General features: G+C 51.4%; 1 protein-coding gene across 1 annotated transcript in view; it reads right to left on the bottom strand.

The window, feature by feature from the left end:
• Positions 1-1208: 1208 nt before the first annotated feature.
• The window catches only part of PODXL (podocalyxin like), a 42775-nt gene continuing 22279 nt past the window's right edge, over positions 1209-21704 (bottom strand). Inside the window, exons 2-9 of the mRNA XM_068670104.1 lie at positions 15229-16059; positions 13294-13442; positions 12597-12662; positions 7350-7500; positions 6560-6621; positions 6292-6459; positions 5603-5662; positions 1209-4340 (exon numbers count right to left, since the gene is read on the bottom strand). Coding sequence (XP_068526205.1) covers positions 4146-4340; positions 5603-5662; positions 6292-6459; positions 6560-6621; positions 7350-7500; positions 12597-12662; positions 13294-13442; positions 15229-16059 — 1682 coding nt within the window. The 3' untranslated portion in view covers positions 1209-4145. The remainder of the gene's footprint in view (positions 4341-5602; positions 5663-6291; positions 6460-6559; positions 6622-7349; positions 7501-12596; positions 12663-13293; positions 13443-15228; positions 16060-21704) is intronic.

Genomic DNA, 21704 nt, shown 5'->3' on the forward strand with positions numbered 1-21704 from the left:
GGGAAGCCATGGGATGCTGGGGAGACCTTCAGCCAGAGCAAAGAGCTCGGTTAAACAAATGCACCTGGTGGGTGCAAGCTTCATTCCTGGGCTGTGGGCATTCCCCATCCTACCCTTTCCAGCTAAATAGGTTATTTCTGTTCAGCCCGGGCTGTTTGTTTGCTTCCTTGGCGTAATTAAGTCACCTTTGGTCCTCGCTGGTTTGACGTGCGAGCCTCATGCTGTACCCGAGTGGACGAGTGCTGCAAGGAACACCTACTGTAGTTACGTTGTATGTAATGTACATAAGGAGAGAATGTATTTTGTTCATTTTTCTTAATAAAAATGTATATGCTAGCAGGGGTGTTTATCTTAGATCTGTTCTAACAGCGCTTGCTTCCGAGGGTGGTAAAAGGAGCCGCGAGCACCTCGTACGAGCGGTGCCAGAGCTGTGAAACCAGGGAGGAACAGGCAGCTGGAACAGAGGCTAATGCAAACCACTGGCTTTTAATACTTAAATTCATTTTTTTTTTCTCTTCCCCCTTTTGTAATTGGAAACTTGCTTCATCCAACCTGGAACAAAATGTTTTATTTGGGCATCTGAAGGCAAATGGAAATGCCAAGCTCCTTTGAAGGATGCTTGGTATGGGGTCACCAGCCTTGCTTTTGCAGCCTGACCCAGCCGTGAGGTGGGCAAAATGCAGAATTAGGGGCACTAATTGGGGACCTCCCCCTTTCCTCCTTGCTCAGAGGTACCCACAAATGCTGTAGCTGCTTTGGCTACCTGGGCATCTCGACCTCAGATGGTTTCACGCCATGCACATGCTGGCACTGCGGTGCCTAGCGTAGGTTTGGCTGGCCTTCTGGGGTCTTTTAAAGGCACTGGGGACTCCAACAGGCTGTGATGGGGCTGCCTCACCCCTACCAGCTGAGCATCCCTCCCTTTTGGGTTTCCTCCCCTTAATTAAGGGCAGGTCTTCATCGCTATCTTGCTTTTTTTTTTTGGCACAGCAGAAATGCAAGCTGGGCATCCCTGAAAGCCTGGGCTGATTTTCCTCCTGCTCATCCCAATGTTTTAACATCTTCCTGCTGGTGGGACCATCCAAAACCTGTGCTGGGTCTCCAAACGAGCTCAAACTGCAGCAGCCCTGCTGGTCCTGGAGCCCAAACCCTGCACCCACCCCCCACACCCAGCACCCGCCGTTCCCCCCAGCCAAGAAACCAGCCTGTTCCATACGAACCTTTATTGACAGAAATACATGATGCTCTCAAAATATATATATTTGTAGGAAAATGCCAGAAGAATCTCCGCGATCCAGTTAAATCCTCGGTTAAATTCCAGTGTACGTCAGACTCCTGTCCCCGCGGGAGGCAACGGCGAGAGCCGCGGGAGGCGTGCGGGGCTGGGTGGCTGCGTCCTCCTCGGCGGGGCCACGGCGCCGTAAGCGGGAGAAAACTGATCCTAAACCTATGTCCACCCTCCCGGAGGGTCTGCGAGTGGAGACGTCTCCTTGCGAGAGCATCCCAAAGGCTCGCCAGGAGGCAACGAGTCCCCATCGCTTCGCACGGCGGCTCCCACCTTAAAGCTGTGGTAGGGGAAGAGGAGAGAAGCCAGGGGAAGAGGGGAGAGGGGCAGGGAGGGAGGAAATGCCTGGGGAGATTATTTTTTTTCTTTTCTTTTCTTTTTTTCTTTCTTCTTTTTTTTTTGGTCTAACAGTCATGGCTACGGTCTACGAAGGGAAGTATTAAGGCCAAAGATGCTCGTCGCTGCATTTCCTACCTGATTTATTTTATTTATTTTTGCAAAAAAAAAGAATGTTACCAACATAAAAACTTACTGTTTTTTTTTTTTTCTTTTTTTCCAAGGAAATAGTTCTTTAAATAGGGGAAGGAAGATCTACTATAAAATATTAGTGGTTTAAAAATATGGTGTCTGGAAAAATAAATAAATGTACAATTCCTATTCAAATATAAATCACTATAAGCACTTGCCGAGCAGTCGATATCTCCACCGGTCTCTGCTCTGAAAGATTTTAAGGTTGCTTGACCTCAAGCCTTTGTAGGGTTCTCTTGGAAAGTCTTTGGACCTGACTCCTTAAAGCACTTTGGCATCTCTGCCCCGGGAAGGGGATCCTGGGCTTCTGCCGGCCGCCGAGGACCGAGCCGCGAGGTCGCCGAATTGGGGCACTCAATCCGGGAAGCAGCTGCGAGCTTCGTTAAGGGTTCATTAAGGCTTGTTGGGATGTTAAGGAGCCGAGCTCGCTGCCACCCATGCGGAGGCACCGGCCCTGGGCTGACCAGCTCCAGCAGGGAGGCGTTTTCCTGCTTCGTGGTGAGTTTTTGGTCCCCTCCCAGATTGGCCTTTAGCTTTTTTTTTTTTTCTTATTTTTTCCTCTCTTTTTTTTTTTTTTCTCTGATTTTTTTTTTCTTCCCCCCTCCAAAATCACTTCCCCGTAGTGCGGTGCGCAGATGATAGGTGAAGTGCGCTGAGTACATCGCTAATGGGCAGCAGGAGTTATTTACAGACAAAAACCAGATAGGCTCCAACGCTTCCAACTGTCCGTCAGTGCAGGAGCGAAGGGAGAAGAGCTGGCCCAGAGGACGCGAGGCATCTGCCATCCCTTCTGCTTTACCCAGCTTTGGGGACGGCCACGGGAAGGGGTCCCCGTGGTGTTACCCCAAAGGAAACCTCCTCCTTGATGGGAGCAAGGCAGGAGGACCCTGCTTGGGTGCTGTGCTCCGTGCCGAGCTCTGCAACCTCCCCATCCCTCCAGACCCAGCGAGGAGCTGGGATGGGAAGGGGAAAACCAGGAATGCCTCAGTCCAGCCACTTTTTGCTCAGATTTTTGCCCCCCTCTAAAGATTTACTGCGAAGGGAGCACTTGAGAGGAGACCGAGGGCTGTGGGATGAGGTTTGGTGAGCTGAGCTGGAGGCTGCTCTGCGCGTCGCTGCTCCTTCGGCCGCTTGCTCAAGAAGAAAGGAGAAGTGTGAGGATGTGGATTGAGCTGATCAGCCTCGTGGGGAGGAAACACCAAGGGCTGGGAGGGTGGAAAGCTGCCTCCGAGCCACCTGGCTCGCGCTTCTGCTGCTCTTTTATCTCTTCTGCAGCTCACGCAGGACACCGTGACCCCCAAAAATCACCGTGCACGTTGCCACCAGCCCTGGCAGAGGATGTGTGGTGCTGCTGCAGCATTCCTGGCAGGTGATCAGATGCTTCCAGAGGTAAATCCAGCCGCAGAGCTGGGCTGGGCTCCTTTACAGCAAAATAAAACCAACACAACTCACAACTGTGCGCCTGGGCTGGCGATCGGGCACCGCTCCAGGTCTCTTTAAACGCTTCCTCAGAAGGATGAAATCCAGGAGTGATTCCTTTTCCTCTCCCTTTAACGTTAAAGCAAAATCTGCTGCATCCTTCCTGTCACCTCTCCTGGTCTGAAACAAGAAATTGCCCCAGCCCTGGAGCCCGTTGTGGGGCAGCTGAAGGCAGGGTGGGATTTGGCATCCCCGGGCATTTGCTTGTGCCCCAAAGCGCAGCCGTGGTGCGTTTTCATCCAGCAGTTTGGCAGGGATGGAAACTGGCTGGAAAGGGAGCAAAGGGGCTGGTTCGGCTCCTCCTGCTCCATACCTGGGCGTTCTGCAAGGGAAGGGTGTAGGGGAGGGCAGGGTGATGATTAAAAACCATGGGCTGGAGGAATTTTGGAGCTCTGTTTTCCAGGTTTGCTGTCGGGGGCTGCGCTCCGGTTCCCATCCTCGTGGTGTTTCTTTTTATTTTTGGGGTCACTCAGTAGCTGGAGGCTGCTTTTGGATGGATGGGAGGGAACGCAGCATCCCTGCTGGGAAAAAAAAACCTCGGGCATCCCTGCTTGGAGGAGAGCAGGGCAGCAAAGCCGTCCCGTGGGGTTGGTCCTGAGGAGCACCCGTGGGTGACGGAGCCGCTCGTCCCGATGCGGGTGCTGTGGTGACCACGGAGCTCTCTGCTCGCATCCCTCCCCCTGCCATCCTGCACCCCACCTGGTGGCTGTGATGAGCTCACAAGGGATTTTCTGGGAATTTTGAGTTGTTTTGGAATTGTGCGTGTGTATGGGGGGGTTGTGGTTATTTTTTTTTTAAGGGGAGTTGGGGGTTTCTGGGGGGTGTTGTTTCTTGCGGGATCAAGTTCCGTATCCTATAAATGCGTGTCCTCCTCTTCCTCCAGGTCTTCCTTCATGATGGTGTCGAGAGGGACGATCCAGCTGTCGCCCAGCTCCCCGTTGAGGTTCACCTTCTTCTCCTGCATCTCCGAGCAGGTCTCCATCACCTCCAGCGTGGGGTTGTCGTGGTAGCCGTTCTCCATCGTCTGCAGCTCCTCCGTCAGGCGCTGCTGCGAGGAAGGGAAAACCCAGAAAAAATAATAAAAAAAAAAGGTGAGAAAGAGCTCGGCCATGCCCTACGTGCCCCCTCGGGTCCTCTCCTGGCAGTATTTTCAGCCTCCCAGCCCGACGAGGCTGCTGCTCGTGGAGGGAGGCTCCATGGGGCAGCAGGGGCTGGGGGCTGCGGGCAGCGCCGGCACAGCAAGGGGGGAGCACGGGGCTGGAGGCAGAGGCTGCCGGTGATGGAAGGGGGGGAGAGCAGCCAGAGACTTGCAGAAAACCTCCCCAAAGACAGCTGGGGTGACGTGGCTGTGTCCCCACATCACATCTCCCTTGGGAGGAGGCCAGCACCGAAGCCTGAGCATCCTTGGCTCACCCCAACCCTGAATCCCTGCTCCTGCCTCCCCAGCTCCCCTTTCTGCCTGCTTTGTCCCTTTATTTTTATTCTCCTTTCACCCCCCTGACATCTCCCAGCTTGCAGATGCCACCAGTCCATCTCTCCCTGTATCAGCATCACTCCCGTGCCCTGTCCTGGAGAGCTCCTGGTGGAGAACCCTCCTCTCCTTCCCTTTGCCCACGCACAATTTTGGCTGGGGCATCATCTCCCCCTCCCAAAAAGGGCTGATTCAGGGATGAATCAGACACTGAATCACCTGGTGCTCGGATCCTTGCTAATCCCAGCCCTGTGGGTGCTTTCCTTTCATCTCCACTGCCAGCAGCATCCCCACCTCGTCCCAATCTCAATTCACCATGGGCGGCTCCTTCAGCCCCATCCCAACCCCTGGGGATTTACAGGGTCTGTGTTTACAGACTCCTGCGTTCCCTCTCTTATTTTTTTAGGGTTTTCTGTGTGTGTCCTCCTGGCCGTACAGCCGCTGCATCACTCCTAACAAATACTGGGAAGGGAAAAGGATGGAGAAGCGAAACCAGAGGGCTCGGCGCGAGCAGGCACTGCAGGAGCGGGCAGCGGAGCTGGAGGGGATGCGTGGAAGCAGGGGGGGACCCTGAGCCCTCAAGGTTTGGGGGGGATGCTGGTAAAACCCCACCAGGTCCAGGGATGCTGGTAAAACCCTCCCAGGTCGAGGGATGCTCAGGCAGTGCTCTCTCCCCACCGTGGTGTTGGCACCCACAGCGAGGGGCAGGGGGCATCCAAGCTGGGCTTTAGTAGGCTTTAGTCTTGTTAAAAGCTGCCAACCATCACGGGGGGGCGAAAGCTGGGGAGCTGGGAGGGGTTACAGCTGCGGCACCCACCCCTGCGTTGAATTTAACTCACATTAAAGATCAGGATGGCACGTCCATCATCAAACCCGGGGAGGTCAGGGTGGATGTGCTGCTTATTTCCAAGGTGAAACAACAGCAGGGTTTGAAAAGGGGGGGGGGGGAGGGAAGGGAGAAAAATAAAAGGGAAAAAAAACAAAAAACACAACACAACAAAACTTTCAAGTCATTTTTGAAAAGCAGCAGGAGTGAAATTAAAAAAAATAAAAATGGAAAAAGCGTCCAAAAAAAAAAAAAACAAATGCAAAAAAAGGAGAAACGCCTTTGACTTCCTAAGCAAGCAGTCGGAAAAAAAAATCTGTCCCCGTGCTCCCCTTCTCCTTTGGTGCCATGTTTATTTTTCGTGATCGATCTTTTGTTTCTTTTTGGGGTGGGAGGGTGAAGGGGAGGAGGGGATGGGTTTGGAGGGGGGCGGATTTGGGTTGAGAAAGGCTCATCAAAATTATGCCTGGACCTGAGGACGCTGCTCAGCTGCCCTGGTGGTTGCCCTTGGTCCCCATCCCAAAAGCACCCATGGCATTTGGGCACCTTGCATTGAGATTTTGGATGGCAGCTCCTTGAGTGGCACCAGCAGGGAGGTCTCCACCAGCAGAGGAGCAGCTCGGGTGCTCCTCGCCTCCCCGAGGTGCCCCTGGGGCAGGGATTTGTCTCGGGGTGCCCGTCCCATCCCTCCTCCCACCTCACCTGGTTCTTTTTTTGGGAGAAGCGCTGGTGGCAGCAGCCGTAGATGGCCGCCACCAGCAGCAGGGAGCAGGCCAGGGTGATGATGGTGATGATGAGGGGCGTGCTGAACTGGTCCTTCACCTCCTCCTCCATCTCCTGGTTGAGGTAGGTGACGTTGACGATGCCCAGCTGTGGAGGGAAGGATGGGGTCAGGATCCCACGTAGGGTGGCCACCCTGTGCCAGCCTCCTTCGGGGCCGTCCCCACGCCGTGCCTGGGTTGCTGCTTACCTTCTCGAGCTCGTTCCTCTTCTCCTTCAGCTCCTCGAAGACGTCTTCGGGCTGTAAAAGGCCTGGGGGAAGGCAGAAGCTGCAGTGAGCACGGGGATGGAGAGGGGATGGGTTGTGCCACCACCTCCTCCTTAAGGGAGGAGCCCCATGGAGGGACCTTGAGGGTCCCTCTAAAGCCAGCCAAAAAGACCCAAATCGCTCCTGGAGGTCTCATCAAGGGAGCTATGGGGGAAAGGCTTGACCCCAAACCGAAGCAGGGGGTGACAACACCATGGTGGGACCCCAAGTGGGTCACGTCCTGCTGTGGGAGAGAGGCTGCCCCATTCCCTCCCTTGGGTGTCGTTTTGGGGATGGGGGCTGTACCCAGTGGGTCAAAGCCCACATGGGGAGTGCTGGTGGCTTGTCCCCACTGTCCCCTGTGCAAACACCCATGGGCAGAGCTGGATTTACCCCAAGGGCTCAGACATGGCCAAGAAGATCCCCTCCATGGTCTTTTGGGGAAGGATTGGAGCTGGGCACTGGGTTTTGAGGACGTGGGAGGTGTTTTTCTGCTGGAGACTTGTCCCCACTTTGATTTACCATGGACAAGGAGAGGGATCTGGTGGGCTCAAGGCTGCACTGATGACCAAAACTCATCCATTGTGCCTCTCCCAAGCCCATGAGAAAGGGCAACCCAAGGAAAGCAGACCCTGACCGGGCTCTGGTAGACCCTCCTGAGCCTTCAGCTTCCTCCCCACACCCGTGTCCCCCCCCAAACCCTCCCCACAGCAGGGTTTTGGGCCACACTCACGGTGCACCACCGCATGCACAGCCCAGCGCTGGGGCGTGGAGGAGGCCAGCGTCACGGTGCACTTGTCCCTGTGGACGTCGAATGCCTGCTGCCCTATGGAGCAGAAGAGCTCGAAGAAGGACTCGTTTCTGCTGGCAGCCATCCAGTCGGTCTGCGGGGACAAAGAGGGGCTTGGCACCGCTGTCCATGCACCCAGAGACCCACAGCATCAAGCCCCTTCCCCAGGGTGGTGGGGTCATGGCACGGCTGGGGATGGAGAGGACCTTCGAGGTCACCAGCCACCACCCTGACCCACCACGTCCCATCGCTAAACCACGTCCCTTGGTGCCACCTCTGCTCATCTCCTAAATATTTCCAGCCCATCCTGCTGCTTGAGCACCCTCTCCGTGAAGAAATCCAATCTAAGCCTCCTCTGGCACAACGTGGGACCGCGATTTCGGATGTTGCAGCTGGAGCCATCCCTCCTCCTCCTCCTCCTCCTTGTCCGGCCGCTGCCGGCCCTCCCAGGGAACAGGAAAAGTTCAAAAGTCGTTTCTTTAGGAAAAGCCGAGCTCTTGGCTGCCGTTCCTCACCGGGGCCCTGCGCTGGTCTTATCTGCGAGCTGCAGCTTTTGGTGTTCCAGGAATAGCAGGTCCCTGAGGGAAGCGGGGTGGGGAGCTGAGGCCACAGCGGGAACAGGACAGGGCTGTGGTGCCCCAGGGGCATCTGCATCCCTCCCACCAGCTGCATTTCTACCCCCTGGGCATTCCCTGGGGTTCTGGAGACAGTTAAAAAAGGGGTTGGCTTCTGTATGAATGGGAGCATCTCTGGAGGGGTGAAGCTGGGTGGGACTGGAGGGATGACTGCAAAGGGGTGCACGGAGCCCTCGGCCCCTCTGGGGTGCTCCTGAGACCCTCTGCGTCTGCCTGATGCTCTCCAGCAGCTGCGAGATCACCAAAATACGTCTGATTGCTCTGCAGCCTGCATGCAGAGATGCTGTGTGCTCAGATCCTGCACAGCAGCATGCACAAATCCAGCACGAGCAGCTCCTGCGTGCACAGGGTCTGATTTGCAGGGATGCTGCATGCAGAGTTCCTGGGGACGCACAGATCCTGTGGGTACAATCCTGCATCCACAGGAGCTGCATGCATGGCTCCTGCACCGAGATGCTGCGTGCACAGACCTTTGTGTACAAATCCTGCACGTGCGAGTCCTGTGTGCATGGGAGCTGCATGCCCAGGTCCTACACGCACAGATCCTGCATGCACAAACCCCTCCTTTGGAGATGCTGTGTGCTGCATGACCCTGCACGCACTCATCCTGCATGCACAGTCCTTGCATGCAAAAATTTTCCATGCACACCCTTTGGAAACTGCCCTGGCTGGGAAGAGCCCAGCTCCCGCCTGTTCCAGCACCTCCAATCTTCCTCCCTCTGCAACCCTCCAGGTCCTGCTTGTGCTGACGGCCACCAGTGTCCCCCTTGGCCAAGGAAAGCCCTGAATCTCACCCCGTATTATCAAAATATTTGGGAGGCAGCCCTGGAAGCGGCAGCAGAGCCAGGATGCATGTGGTGGTGTGGAAGGCTGGTCCCGGGTGCAGCGTGACGGCGAGCTCGGCACTGGGAATTTTTCCCTTTCCATTTGCAGGGGGAAAAAGCTTCTCCCTTCAAGCTGTCCTGGCTGCATCCCCAGCAGCATCAGGGAAAAAGCTGCAGGCAGCAGGATGAGGCAGCAGGGGAGGGCAGAGAGGCCTTGGCTGGCTCAGGGTGCTGTTTTTAGCCTGCTCGGACGCTGGGCTGTGCTCCTACGCTATGCACGTCCTGCAGCTCTCGGTCCCTGAGCACGCACAGCACTTTCTGTTTGGCAGCAGCCTTAAAAGCCTCTCTGCTGCCTCTCTGCAAAGCCTTCTCTGGGGTTTCCCTCACAGTTCCCAGCACTGTTCCTCCTCCTGGCACCCCATGAAGAAGCAAAAACCCTTAAAACTTTTTCTTTTGTGGGCGGAGAGCATAAACCCTTGCATTTTAAGGATGATGAGCACTGAACCGCTTTGCTGCTGGCTGTCCAGCGATGCCTACACCCCGTAATGTGCTGATCAGGAGGGATTTGCCCTTTCCCAGCAAGGGAACCAGGGGGATGCCCCGGTGGTGCCCCGGCCTCGCGCCCTCTCCCCGCCGGAGCCGCTCACATTCCTTGGCCGGAGTTGAGAGGCGCTGCCGAGCGGCGCGGATCCGGTTCCCACACTGGCGGGGACCTAAAACCAACATCCCCGGGTGAGGTAACGGCACTTGAGTCAACAAACAGCCGGGTGGGGCGAGCGGGGGGCACGACCCTGCTCGGCACGGGGTCCCGTGGCCCCTTGGGGACCGTCCTGAGCCCGGAGAGGTCAGAGAGGTTGGGGTACGGGGGTCTCGCCGTGTGTTTTGCTGGCTGGAGCGGGTTGTGGTGCCCCCTCGGTATCCTCCGAGCTGGGAATATCCATGTCCCAGCTGGGGATGTGGTGGAGGAGCCCTGGGAGGTGGCCGTGGGGTTGTTGTGGCCCTGATGGAGCTCACAGGGATATTGGGCACCCCTGGCATCCTCAACTCCCATGGCACCAAATGGGTTTTGGGCTGGAGCACCCCAAGCAGCAACCAAAAACCCAGCTGAGGATACAGGAGCTAGACCTTAGGAAAGTCACCCTATATAACGCAAGGCATCGAGCTAACGAGCCTCATTAAGAAACTCGTTAAGATGCTGCTGTCATCAAAGGAAGGAGAAGGGGCAACCTGGACCAAACAGCTCAGCACTAGTTAAAAGCATCACCCCAAAATTAAGGGTGCTGGAACCAAGCAGCCTGTAAAAGACCTTCACTCACCTGCACGGTACCTGATGTCTAACTAGATTTTTTTTTTCTTTTTAAGAGTTTATAAATGATTTTCTTTTGAATTTTTGAATTCACTGAAGCTAAGAAACTGAGGTGCTCTCAGGCTCAGCCCCAACCTTTTTGCCAGGGTCCCCACACTGCACAGGATGCTCCAGGAGAACGCAGCAGCAGGGAGGATGCCCACATCGCCCCCTCCTCTGCCAGGTGGGACGTGGGCATGTCCCCCAACCCCTGCATCATCCTCACCATGCTTCACCCAGCTGGGGCTGAGCTTTCAGCACAATGCAGCCCCAATCCTGGCTCGTTTCATGGCCCAGGATCGGAGCCCTTTCTGGAACACTTCTCCTTATAGCGCACACTTTCCTGTTTTCCCACGGGCTGCAAAATGCAAAGGTTTTTTTTTTTCACTTTGCTGTCAAGCTTTGGCTAGAGACTTGTTTACGGGACCTACAAAGCAGGGAAGCCAGATAGTGCGACTTCTCTGCTAGTTGCTCAGCTAGGGAGACACAACATTTAATGCGATTTTGGGAATTTAATGAACGGGAAGTTAATGGCTGGGAGGTGTTCTGAAAGCAGGAGGGGACTGATGCTATGGGAGGATGCACCCTTTCTGTGGCCATTTCGGGATGCAATTGGCATTTAGCACTAATGAGGCTGCCGATCATTATCACACCCAAGGGAATCCAAGGAAAAGAGTGGGAGAGATGTGCTGGCTCACCAGCTCCAGGGAGTGAATGCCTGGAGAGGATCACAAATGATGCCAAGCTGTGATGTCTGCTCACCCTGTAGCTCACTGGTACATCCCTGTGCACCATCATTTTGCAGCCTTACAGCCCCGTTTGCTTTGCGCTCCGAAATTAGATTTGGTCAAGCTGATATCATATTTTTTATATATTCCATGAAAAATCTGGTGAGAAGTTTTCCCAGTGCTGACATGGCAGTGGGTTTGGGCACTGCGCGGGGCTGGTAAGGGGATGCTATCAGGAAGGGGTCTCCTGCTGTAGCATCCAGGCCATGAGCATCCTCATCCTCAGCATTCAGGGCAACATGGCCAAAAAAATCATTGCTTCCTCTGGTGTCTGGGCAAAGAGCACTTCCACCCAGCAGCAGCCCAAGCAGGAAGGTGATGGCCATGAGATGGCAGCACAGGGGTTTTCCCTCTTCCAGGAGCTCAGCGGGTGCTAGAGGGAGATGATACAAACCTTCTCCAGGGCTGCCAGGCAGGGCCACCACCACCAAGCCACAGGAAATTTCAAAGCTGCTGTGGTCAGTAGGAGCCACTGTGCTCCTCTCAGTATGTATCTGAAGTGTTTTTAGGACTATGGTTCATAAAACTGCTCTTTGCATCTTGCCACCATACGGTGAAGTCAGTGCTAGTCCCTCTGGGGCCTGCTGAGGTTCATGAACCTGAGCAGCTACTTGATGCTGTGAAGCATGAGCTACGAGAATGCCCCTGGGGTGACAATTTCCCAATGCTTACATTGCCCTGGCAGTGCTGAGGTCCAAAACCCAGAACATTATAACCTCCAAACCACCATTAAAACACCCCAAATGCACAGCAGTCAGGATCTCACCAGCCTTTAAGATTTCACCAGCCATGGGGTATTGGCTCTTGCACCTGACCATAAAGCTACAAACTCAACCTACTTATAAATTATTATTAAATTCCATCTTCCCTATTGCAGGAAACCCATAGTTTCCATACTAATGTTTCTGAAGGTGGGTATCCCTCAGAAAAAACGCCAAGAATTTGGGTACCCACCAGGAAAAGGGGTCTTGGTCTATACTCTTGGGTTGGTTTTTGACTTTCCCTTACCTTGGAAATACATCTTACCACTCACTCATCCTACAGAGGGTTTGAAACAAATGCAATAGAGGTTTTTGCTCTTACTTTAGGGATTTATGAGCTGATTTAGGATCAAGGAACACAAAATAAATAAATTATAATAAAAAAAAGACTCCCACCTACTGTGCTTCTTTGTCACTCTATAGTTGGATGTCACCTTCACTTTTTTTTTTAATTATTTTTTGAGTTTTGGGGTGAACTTCAGGCCTCTCTGCAGTCAAAGGTAATGCTTCCCCATTAGCTTTAAAGAAAGATGATTTCACCCTCTAAAACTTTCCATTGCCTCTGTTCTGAGACCTAGGCTGGCTGAGTGGGTCCCTCCACATGAAGAAGTCCTCATGGGTGTCTTCTGTTCCTGCCATATCCCCCACTGGGTGACACTGATGAGCGTGGACTTGCATTTACCATTTTACATCCCAAAAGTTTTTGCCTCTTATTTTGAGGGAATTACTGTGATCTCTTGTAGGCTCACATGCTCAGAGTGCCACGGCTTGCCAGCTGATTGCTAACAGCAGCCCAGCAGCTAATCCTACAGAAAAATCCCAAAGGATGCTACTTACACAGGTTTTAGCTTCTTTCAGATTTATGATGGGCCACGTGTCTTGGATCTGGTCTTTACAAACGATCTGGAAAGACACAAGAAATGCAACTGTCAAACTGTTGGCATAGGTTGAATGAACATTGACACTGATACAACAATCTGCCCCAAACCATGAGCCAACCCAACCAAAGCCCTGATCTGCTTTTTGGGGGCAGGACAGGCCCAGCAGCCCTCCACTGTGTGATAAGAGTTCTTCTGGGTAACTCATTATCCTGGCTTACATTTTTAGACCCTCCCAAGCCATTTTCTTCAAGGTTTACACTGAATTGTGGTTTTTGCCCTCTCACCATGTTCATTTCATTTCCCCTTTTTTCCCAAATTTCACTTCTTTTCTTTGGTCGGCACCCAAAGTATGGTCACCTTCACCTCCATCCATCTCTGGAAAGTGATGCAGGAGAGAGTTTATCCACTCTTATTTTGCTGCATCGTGTTTTCCAGAGGCAGATCTCTCTGACACAGGCACACACAGTGAGAAGGGCTGCAGGTTTTACACCTACATGGGATGCCAGCTACAAATTAGTGTGACTTGGGGATAAAAGTTGAGTTTGGGATTGTGCTCCCTACTCAACAGAGCTGGTTCAGGAAAAACGAGCCTCCTTTTTAGCAGTGTTCTGGACACCACCACGAAGTGCCCACCTTCCCATGGGTATCATTACCTCATTTTTGAAGGAAATATTAGGGTGCTGTTGGTCAGGCCTGCTGCTGATCGTCTGGTCCCCCTGGGCTGGTGCTGACGGCTGGGCACTGCTGGGGCTCTGCTCAGTAGCTCCGGTTTTGTCTGGCACAAGTCCTTGGCTTGTGCGGTCTGGGTCCCCAACATACACCAAAAAAAAAAAACAAGAAGACAGACACTGATATACAGCAGAGAGGATACAGCTGACATAGCTCCATTTGTGAGAGGCTGAAAATGAGTTTCCAACTCTTGCCCTGCCTTGAAGCTCCTCACTACTCCTAGCAATTCATGGAAAAGCTTTGGGTTGCTCCTGTTTTAAAACAAAAATCGCATTGTTGATGATATTTTCTGCTGCTGAAAGCCATCAGACTCTTCGATGGCTGTGTATTGATAGCTGGGAAATCACTTTAAAAAGAGGTATTGCTGGGCAAATGGGATGGCCCTCATTTCACCTTATCTGGGCTTCTTTCTTCTACAACATCTAGAAGTCTACAACAGAGGTAGATCGAGCTGGCTACCCTGGGTCTCCAGTTAATGGAGGTCAGCATGCCACCCCCTGACCACTGTTTCTTGTGCAAAGGGAGTAATGCAAGGAACACAGCAGCCTCCTGCCTCCACAGAGCCTTTCAAGAATTTGCATCCCCTGGTTCCTAATTGATCCTTAAATGGTGACAAAGAGAAGTAGAAAACTGCATCCTGTTTACAGCCTGTTTCCTTTTCGGATTCCTGCCTCTTTCCTAGCAAAGATGAGGGATATTTTCTTTTGGACACCTTGTGGAGACTCCAGGGGAGAATTAATTTCAAAAAAAAATATTTCTGTTTCATTCTCTCACCTCTTTATTGAATGCAAAGATTTCTTAACCCCTTCATGTTCACTGTTTCAAGCCAAATTTGAATCAAAATCATTTCCTAGTCCATCCTTTACTGGAGAATAGTCCTGTGAAGCATGAGGGGAAAGAAACCTTTATGCTTTATCCAGAATCCTTTATGAAGGTTCATGGAACCTTCTTCCTTCTTGACAATTCAAGACTCATGTCACCTATCCTTAACTGCTAGTTTGAAACACGGCTTGGAGAAAGCCAGTGCAGCTGGTGTTGCAGTAAGACCTTGGCCCGTTTCGTGATGCTGGCAGCAAGGAGCTGGGAGGCTGAGAGGAAAGGAGATGGGTTTTTGAGTGGCTTCTGCATTGCAGATAACGGGAAACGGGGTTGACTAGATATTCCCCAGAGGAGGATAATGAAAGGTTTCAACAAAATGCCACAGGGGAGGTGGAGCTGTGCCTCAGCAGTGAACTAACATGACTTAACAAAGCTCCAGAGGTCTAGAGCAAGCATATCAGTGGTGTTCAGCAAGGTCCAAAACACCACGTGGGCACTGCTAATGCTACTCAGGCAGAAGTCAGCAGACAAAACCCTGCAGCCATCCTACCTAACTGCTTAGAATCTTTTGGGGCTGTAGACTCGGAGTTGAGCCACAAAATCTCCTTAGTCATCATCTAAAGCTTATTTTCTGTGCCTGCCCAGACAGCCTTCACTAAGCTGTTAGCCCTGTTAGGGACCCTCTTCGTTCAGCATTTGGGGTGCCATCAATCTGTTTTGTCAATGCCCTGCCTCTGAACTCATTGCTGCTGCCTCCCTTTTGCAGTTGCTGAAGATCGAGGCACTGCAGTCAGTGATGCTTGGCTGAAAACAGATGTAGGCACTTTCAGATGATCCGTGCCTTGAATTACAGTGACTCGACCTCACTAACAACAGGGACCCAAATGTCTAGGTGTCATGGAAAAAACTATGCTGGAAAGTCCTGAAATGAGACGAGGCGATGGCACCCCACTGTGACAGGAGGTGTATAGGATAGACAAAGGAAAAGACCACATAAGGGCTTCCTTCCCCAAGAAATCAAGCTTCTAGTCTTCTGTTACCTGCACGAGGAGTCGTTGTGGTGGCAACATCTTGGACCTTGCTTGTGGTGCCAGTTGGTGAAGACGGAGATGTTTTACCAGAGGCAGAGGACACGGGTACAGCAGAAGGGGTAGAAGAGGCCGGCCCGTGGACTGGAGAAGCAGGAGAAGAGTCAGACTGGTTGGTGACGGATGGAGGAGAAGAGACATTGTGGTTCTTGGTGCTGGGTGGAAGGTTGGCTTGTGGGTCTGCAGTGCTCCCAACAGTGCTGGTCAACGGGCCCGAGGGGCAGCTCACGTTACCCACGCTGCACGGAGTTGTCGTGACAGTAGCCACTGAGCCCGTCGAGGTGGCTGGGGGGTTGGTTGGCTGGGTGAGAACAGGGTTTTCTGTGGGCTTGGCTCCCGAGGTGGCTGCAGTGTTGGTGTTCTGCTGGGTGGTGCTGGTGGATGCCACAGGGGTGGTCTTGGAGCTGGTCAAAGGGTGGACCTGAAGAGTACTGGACGATGCGGTGGTGGTTGGTGTAGAGCCACCCTGCTTGTCTGTGGTCGTTTTGGCTGCAGTTGGGGCTGCTGGTTGCCGGGTGGTGGATGTGCTCATCAGATGGCTTGTAGTGGTGGGCTTTGTAGGAGTGTTGGGTGACATCGTAGTGGTAGAGGGTGTTGTGTCCGTTTTGCTTGTGGAGGCTGCCCCTGAAGCTGTGGGTGGCAACAGCCCGGGGCCGGTAGATTGGGTGCTCGGCTTGGTCGTGGTGTCCTCTTGAACGTTGCTGGTGGTTGTGGAGGTGGTCATCGGCTTATCTCCTCCTGAGTTCACTGTGGTCATCTCAGTAACATCGTCAGAGCTGACATCTAGGGAAAAGCAGAAAAGCCAAGATAAACTTTGGGCTAGGGGAACTTCCTTCGGTTTCCACCCAAAACAGGTATTTGCAGAGAAAAAAACGCTGAACAGAAACCATGAGTCATCCACTCGGGGCTTGTCTCACGCTCTCTGAACTCTCACAGGGTGCTGCGTTATGGCATCGATTTGGCCAGCAGAGCAGGAGGGCACGACCTGCTGGCACCCAGAAGTCAGGTCTGCCTTCAGGCAAGATGCATCACCTCTCACACAGGTCGTTCCTGAACAAAAAAACACCCAACAACAGAAAATATCCAGCCCTTCTAGGAGACGTTTTTAAGGAAAAACCTTTCCTTTAAGGAAAGGTTGGACGTGGTGCTTAGGGACATGGTTTAGTGGGTGACATTGGTGGTAGGGGGATGGTTGGGCCAGATGATCTTGGAGGGCTTTTCCAACCTTAATGATTCTAGGAGAGCAGCTAAGGGACACAACAGGTGCTGTTTGGCTGACCCCAAGGGTCTCAGAGGTCTCTGTAGTGGCGAGGAGCTGCAGATAAATGAGGTGAACCCTTCCAACCACTTTGGAAGTTTTATTATTTTTGCAAGCTTAGCGTTTGCTTCTTTCATTGTTCACATTTCAAATTATTTTTCTCCTAAACTCAGATGGTTACTATGAAAAGCAACACAAAATAGGCACACGCATCTACTCACAGAGCCAAACTTCGTACAGGCAGAAATCCCCAGCTAGGTGAACTATGGAAAGAATATTTATTCTATTTGCTCCAAAAGAATGGGTCAACACTGGACTGAGCTTGCAATTAAATGCAAAAAAACATTTACGTGGAGCCACATCATTTTAATTTCAAGGCTGTTCGATTCAGTTGTCCATTGCAAATTTTATCACCAAATTACAATCATTTGCTTGTTAAGCTTATTTTTGCTGTTCCAAAAAGCCCAAGAAGTTCATAAAAAAAGTCAAAAGTTAGTGTTCAGTTTCATATGAAAATGTTAAAAAAAAAATAAAAAAAATAAAATGCTTCATTTAGGTAGAAAAGGGAAAAGCAAACCAGGAAAGGAAGGGCTCCGTCTACATGTTCCATGCAAATCCTGAATACCATGACAAAAGCACAGCCTGAACCCTAAAATTCCCATGTGTTTTCCTGCGGTCTCTATCCCGCATTTGTATGTCCCAAAGCATGATATAGAAATGCTACTCGTGTCGTGGCTTGGTTCTTTTTGGGGAAAGCCGTGAGAGCTGGTGTTACCTCAGTGGGAATGAAGCTCGGTCTCAATGCAAAGAGCATCACCCATTGCTTGTTTATCACACAGAATGAGATCTGCAGTTGATTTCTGAAGAATAATTTAAATTCTCAAATTATTAATCTTTTTTGGAGTGAGGGGCTCTGCCAAAGGACAGGTTACATGGCAAAAGAGCTCCCCAATAGCAGCAACATGCTGCAACACTCAAACATGCTATACACACCACGAGACTGGATGCAAAATTTGGGTCCTTTTTTTTTCTGTTTGTAATCACAGCAGAAGCTCTATCAGTCGCCGCAGAGATAACCTTCCCCATTGCACACAGTAACTCCCAGCTCTGGGCACTTGCTCAAATTCACCCCAGGAAAAATTTCAGCTAATTTTTCACCCTCCAGAAACTGCAGACTGCCCTGCACCAGTGCACCTGCACGGAGTCAGGAAACCAACCCGATTTTGGGGGGCTATGTTTCTTACATTTGATGACAGCTCAAAACAGGGCTATTTTTTTGCCCCGTGCCCCCCCTTGTATATCATTTCCAACTGCCCAAAATAGGAGTGAAACTTCCCAGGATGGATTTTTAGCAATTTCCAGGCACTGCTCTTGAGATGTTAATTCCTCTATGCTAGCTTACTGGCAATTATGTTTTTTTTCTTTTGCAGAGCCTGTTTATTAGCACTGGTTGTGCTTCAAAGATCTGATGGAAGCTCAAGTTTCTGAGATTTGTACCACTGGGGAAATCTAGCCTGGATCAACCCTGCCAAGTCAAGGCCTGGAGGCTGGAGGCACAGACAGCACCTGGGGAATGGGATCTGGGCTGAGGAGCTGTGGCAGGTTTGGGCTCATCTGAGCAGGGAAACGGCAGGAGAAAAGATGTGCAGACAATGCCACTCCTATTCCTGTTTCCCCATCAGCCACCAGGAGCAGCCATTCTGCAAACACCACTGAGATGTGAGCTTAGCAAACCAAAACAGGATGAATTATTTTAGGGGCCTGCAAGGAAACACCTGCCCTACACATCCAGGAAAAGATCATTTATAATTTAATTATAATTATAATTTATAATTATAATTTATAATATTATGATACCTAGAAATCATAGGTATTATTGGACTGACCACTGGCTGCAGGAGAAGAAAAGGAGAGAAAGCAAAACGCAGGTGTAAGATGTGGGCACCCAGAAGAGGAGACCTAGGTGCAAAAGACAGGAGGGAGTTTTATTCCAGCTACCTTCTTAGCTTAACTTTCCTGGCTTGAATTCTCGGTGACAGCTGCAGCAAGCTAGAGAGATGGCATCCAGTTAGCAACAAAATGTATCTACCCCATAAATAGGGATGTAAAAGCCAGACAGGGGCTCTGATGTCAAGGGGAAAACTGCCCACACCCTAGTGGTAGAAAGAGTATTGAAGAGATGTCAATAAAGAAAGGGTTGGAAGGAAGGTGGAGGAAATCTCCCACTGCTGTCACTTCCTTTTCTTAACCTGTCCCTGTCCCAGAGAGGCAGGAAGCAAACGTGTTGAAGAAAAAGTAGAAAGGGCAATTCAATTCAACTCTGTCCAAAAGAGAAAGGGGCAGGTCCATGCCTTGGCTCCGGCACAGTCTTGGTGGCCAGCTGGGACCCCATGAACCATGTGAAGCTGTCCCATCACTTCTCTGTCCCAACCCAGGGAGCTGCAGCTGTGCTTTTACCACTTTCAGCAGAAAATGGGGGAAAAAGCCTAAAGCAAGGCATCTTTCTGCTGACAGAGAAAAACTGTGTGATCCTTCAAGCTTGCCCCCACGGTCCTTCGTTCACACAGGAAGATACATCCTGAGAAAGCACTGGGAGAAGAACCAAGACTTGAGCTGATGTCCACAAAGCTTAAACAGACTTCATCTGTTTGTATCTCTCCATTCAGCCTCAGTGTCCCTCTCCTGTTAAGGTCAAGAGATGTTAAAAGATTAGAATCACGGAATCATAGAATCATTTATTTTGGAAAAGACCTCTAACATCATCCAGTCCAACCGTTAATCTAGCACTGCCAAGTCCACTATAAGCCATGTCCCTAAGCACCACATCTACACGTGTTTTGATGACCTCCAGGGATGGTGACTCAGCCACTTCCCTGGGCAGCCTGTTCCAATGCTGCACAACCCTTCCAGTGAAGAATTTTTTCCTAATATCCAACCTAAACCTCCCCTGGCACAACTTGAGGCCATTTCCTTGTGTCTTATCACTCGATGTTCGAAGATGCTGAGTGACACAGCGGTGGAAATTTCTTTCCTTTCATGGAGACCTGCATCCCTTTGGCAAGTGGCAATGCAAAGGGCAAGTCAGAAAGCACTTCATCACACTGCTCCCTTCCTACAGACCCACGCTTGCTGGTACAGACTGGATGGGACCACTGGGAAGTCCTTTGTACGAGATCTCCCATCCCAAACTTGACCTGAAGGTGATGCTCTTTTCCTATCCTCCACCCTAGCTCAGCTGAGCTGCCACCATACTTTCCATGGCTACAGCTGGGTGAGACCCTCTTTCCATGGAGGACTGGCACCTATACCTATCCCCAGATCTGTCCCACAGATTTTTAGGCACCCACCTGACAGTGAAATTTACCTTTGCTCTGCAGCTGCATAAAATTTAACTCTTTTCTCACTGCTCTTGCACAAGGTGCCAGATGCTGCCGTGGTCTCAGGGCTGCACAGCTTTTTTTTGTGGTTTTATTGCTCCGGGATTAGTATTAGCTGTTCGCCCAGGGTCTCTGCCTCATGGCAGCATTGGCATAAAATGTATTTTATTTAGACTGAGGAAAAACAAATCACACTTTTGGTGTCTTACAGGTCTACCGCCAGCAGAAGGCATGGCTTATTCATACTGCAGGCTCTTCTTTTTCGGAAGCTTACCAAATACTTAATCCCAAAGCAGAAAGAAATACAAAACAAACAGTGAGAGCACTGCAGGTCCAGGGGTGACTGCTTTACTACCACGTGTGCTATATCTGTTGTCCCCTCCCTCTTGCCCAGATGCCCTTTCCAAATCTCCCTGTTGGACCCAGGGGTAATAACTGGTAATGAGCCCCCGTTTGCCTGGGCTGGTGGCCAGTGGGGCCTGATGAGTGTCCTCCAAAGAAGAAATGAATAGGATCTGGTTGAAACAGAAGAGAGAAAACCCCTGCAAGCACGGGCTGACAGCAACAAAGGACAGACAGGACAGGATTATATTCGGTGCCCCTTTAGCATGAAGATTACTCACAAAAGATACAGTATGTCCTTCTGCGGGAAAAGAAAGGCCCTTTCATGCCGTGAGCTCCAGAGATAAAAGGATTTAATGCACGCTAAGAGAGAGAAAGAGGATGGAGAAGAAGTCCTGTAGGCTATCACGCTCCTTACCAGCATGAGGTCCTTCCCCAAAGCCTGAAAGTTCACTTGAATTTCAGCCAGGTTCCCTCACCCTTGTTTTTGAGAAGGCAGAAAAAAACCCTACCTGTCCTTGACCCTCCTGGCTGCATTTTGGCAGGGCAGGGCTGATTATTTAGTTTCACTTTTTGGACCAACATCACTTCTTCATTTTAAGGAAAACGAGCATAGCACTGCAGCTATCGCTGTATTTTGACACCATGGGCTACAGTGTACTCAGTGTACACTCTCCTCTTGCAGGTAGCACTGATAAAAACAACCCAAAACCTTTCATTTCTGTGCTGGGCAATAGCAATCTGCCTGATACCTCTCTGCAGGAGCAAAGCTCGAGCCTTCCCCGCATGCATCCGCGTGCACAGTGGCCAAATGGCCTGGAGGAAATGAGCACGCTGCAAAAACATGATTTCATTTCCTCGTGTGTGTATCCCACGGCTATGCTGGTGATACGGTGTCTCCGTGATGGGGACAACCCCAGAGGGATGAGAACTTTCCCTTATGGTTAGCCGTGAGGGCTTGTTTGTTCCCAAAGGAGCAAGGTTTGGGAGGCTGGAGGTGCCAAAGCCTTGGATGGAGTTGGTGTTGAAGGGCTCGGTTAGGATGTGAAAATGCACCCAGGATATAAAGGGAATGACGTGGTGATTTGTGCCGATGGTTCTCATTGCACGACAAGTCGATGGGTCACCAGCAACCATGCCATGAAGAGATGCAGATGTCCTGACCACGGTGCAGCGGATGCGCGGTGTTCTGCAAGCTGGGGAGGATGCTTGGAGGGAAGCAGCTTGCTCAGAAAGGTCACAGCTTCGAGCACAAACCAAAAAAGAATCACGGCGGTGCAAAATGCAAAGCGAAAGGACATGTCCTGTCCATCCAACACCACCGCCTCCCCTCGCAGCCCCTCTTGTTAAATTAATTCCCTGCCCGAGAGCTTCCCGCTTCCTATTTCAGAAATGCCTCCCCTCCGCCCCCCGCCCCCCCCTGCCCTGACCACCTTGTTGAAACAGCTCAG

Source organism: Anas acuta, chromosome 1 (genome assembly GCF_963932015.1).
Source record: "Anas acuta chromosome 1, bAnaAcu1.1, whole genome shotgun sequence".
Taxonomy (NCBI): domain Eukaryota; kingdom Metazoa; phylum Chordata; class Aves; order Anseriformes; family Anatidae; genus Anas; species Anas acuta.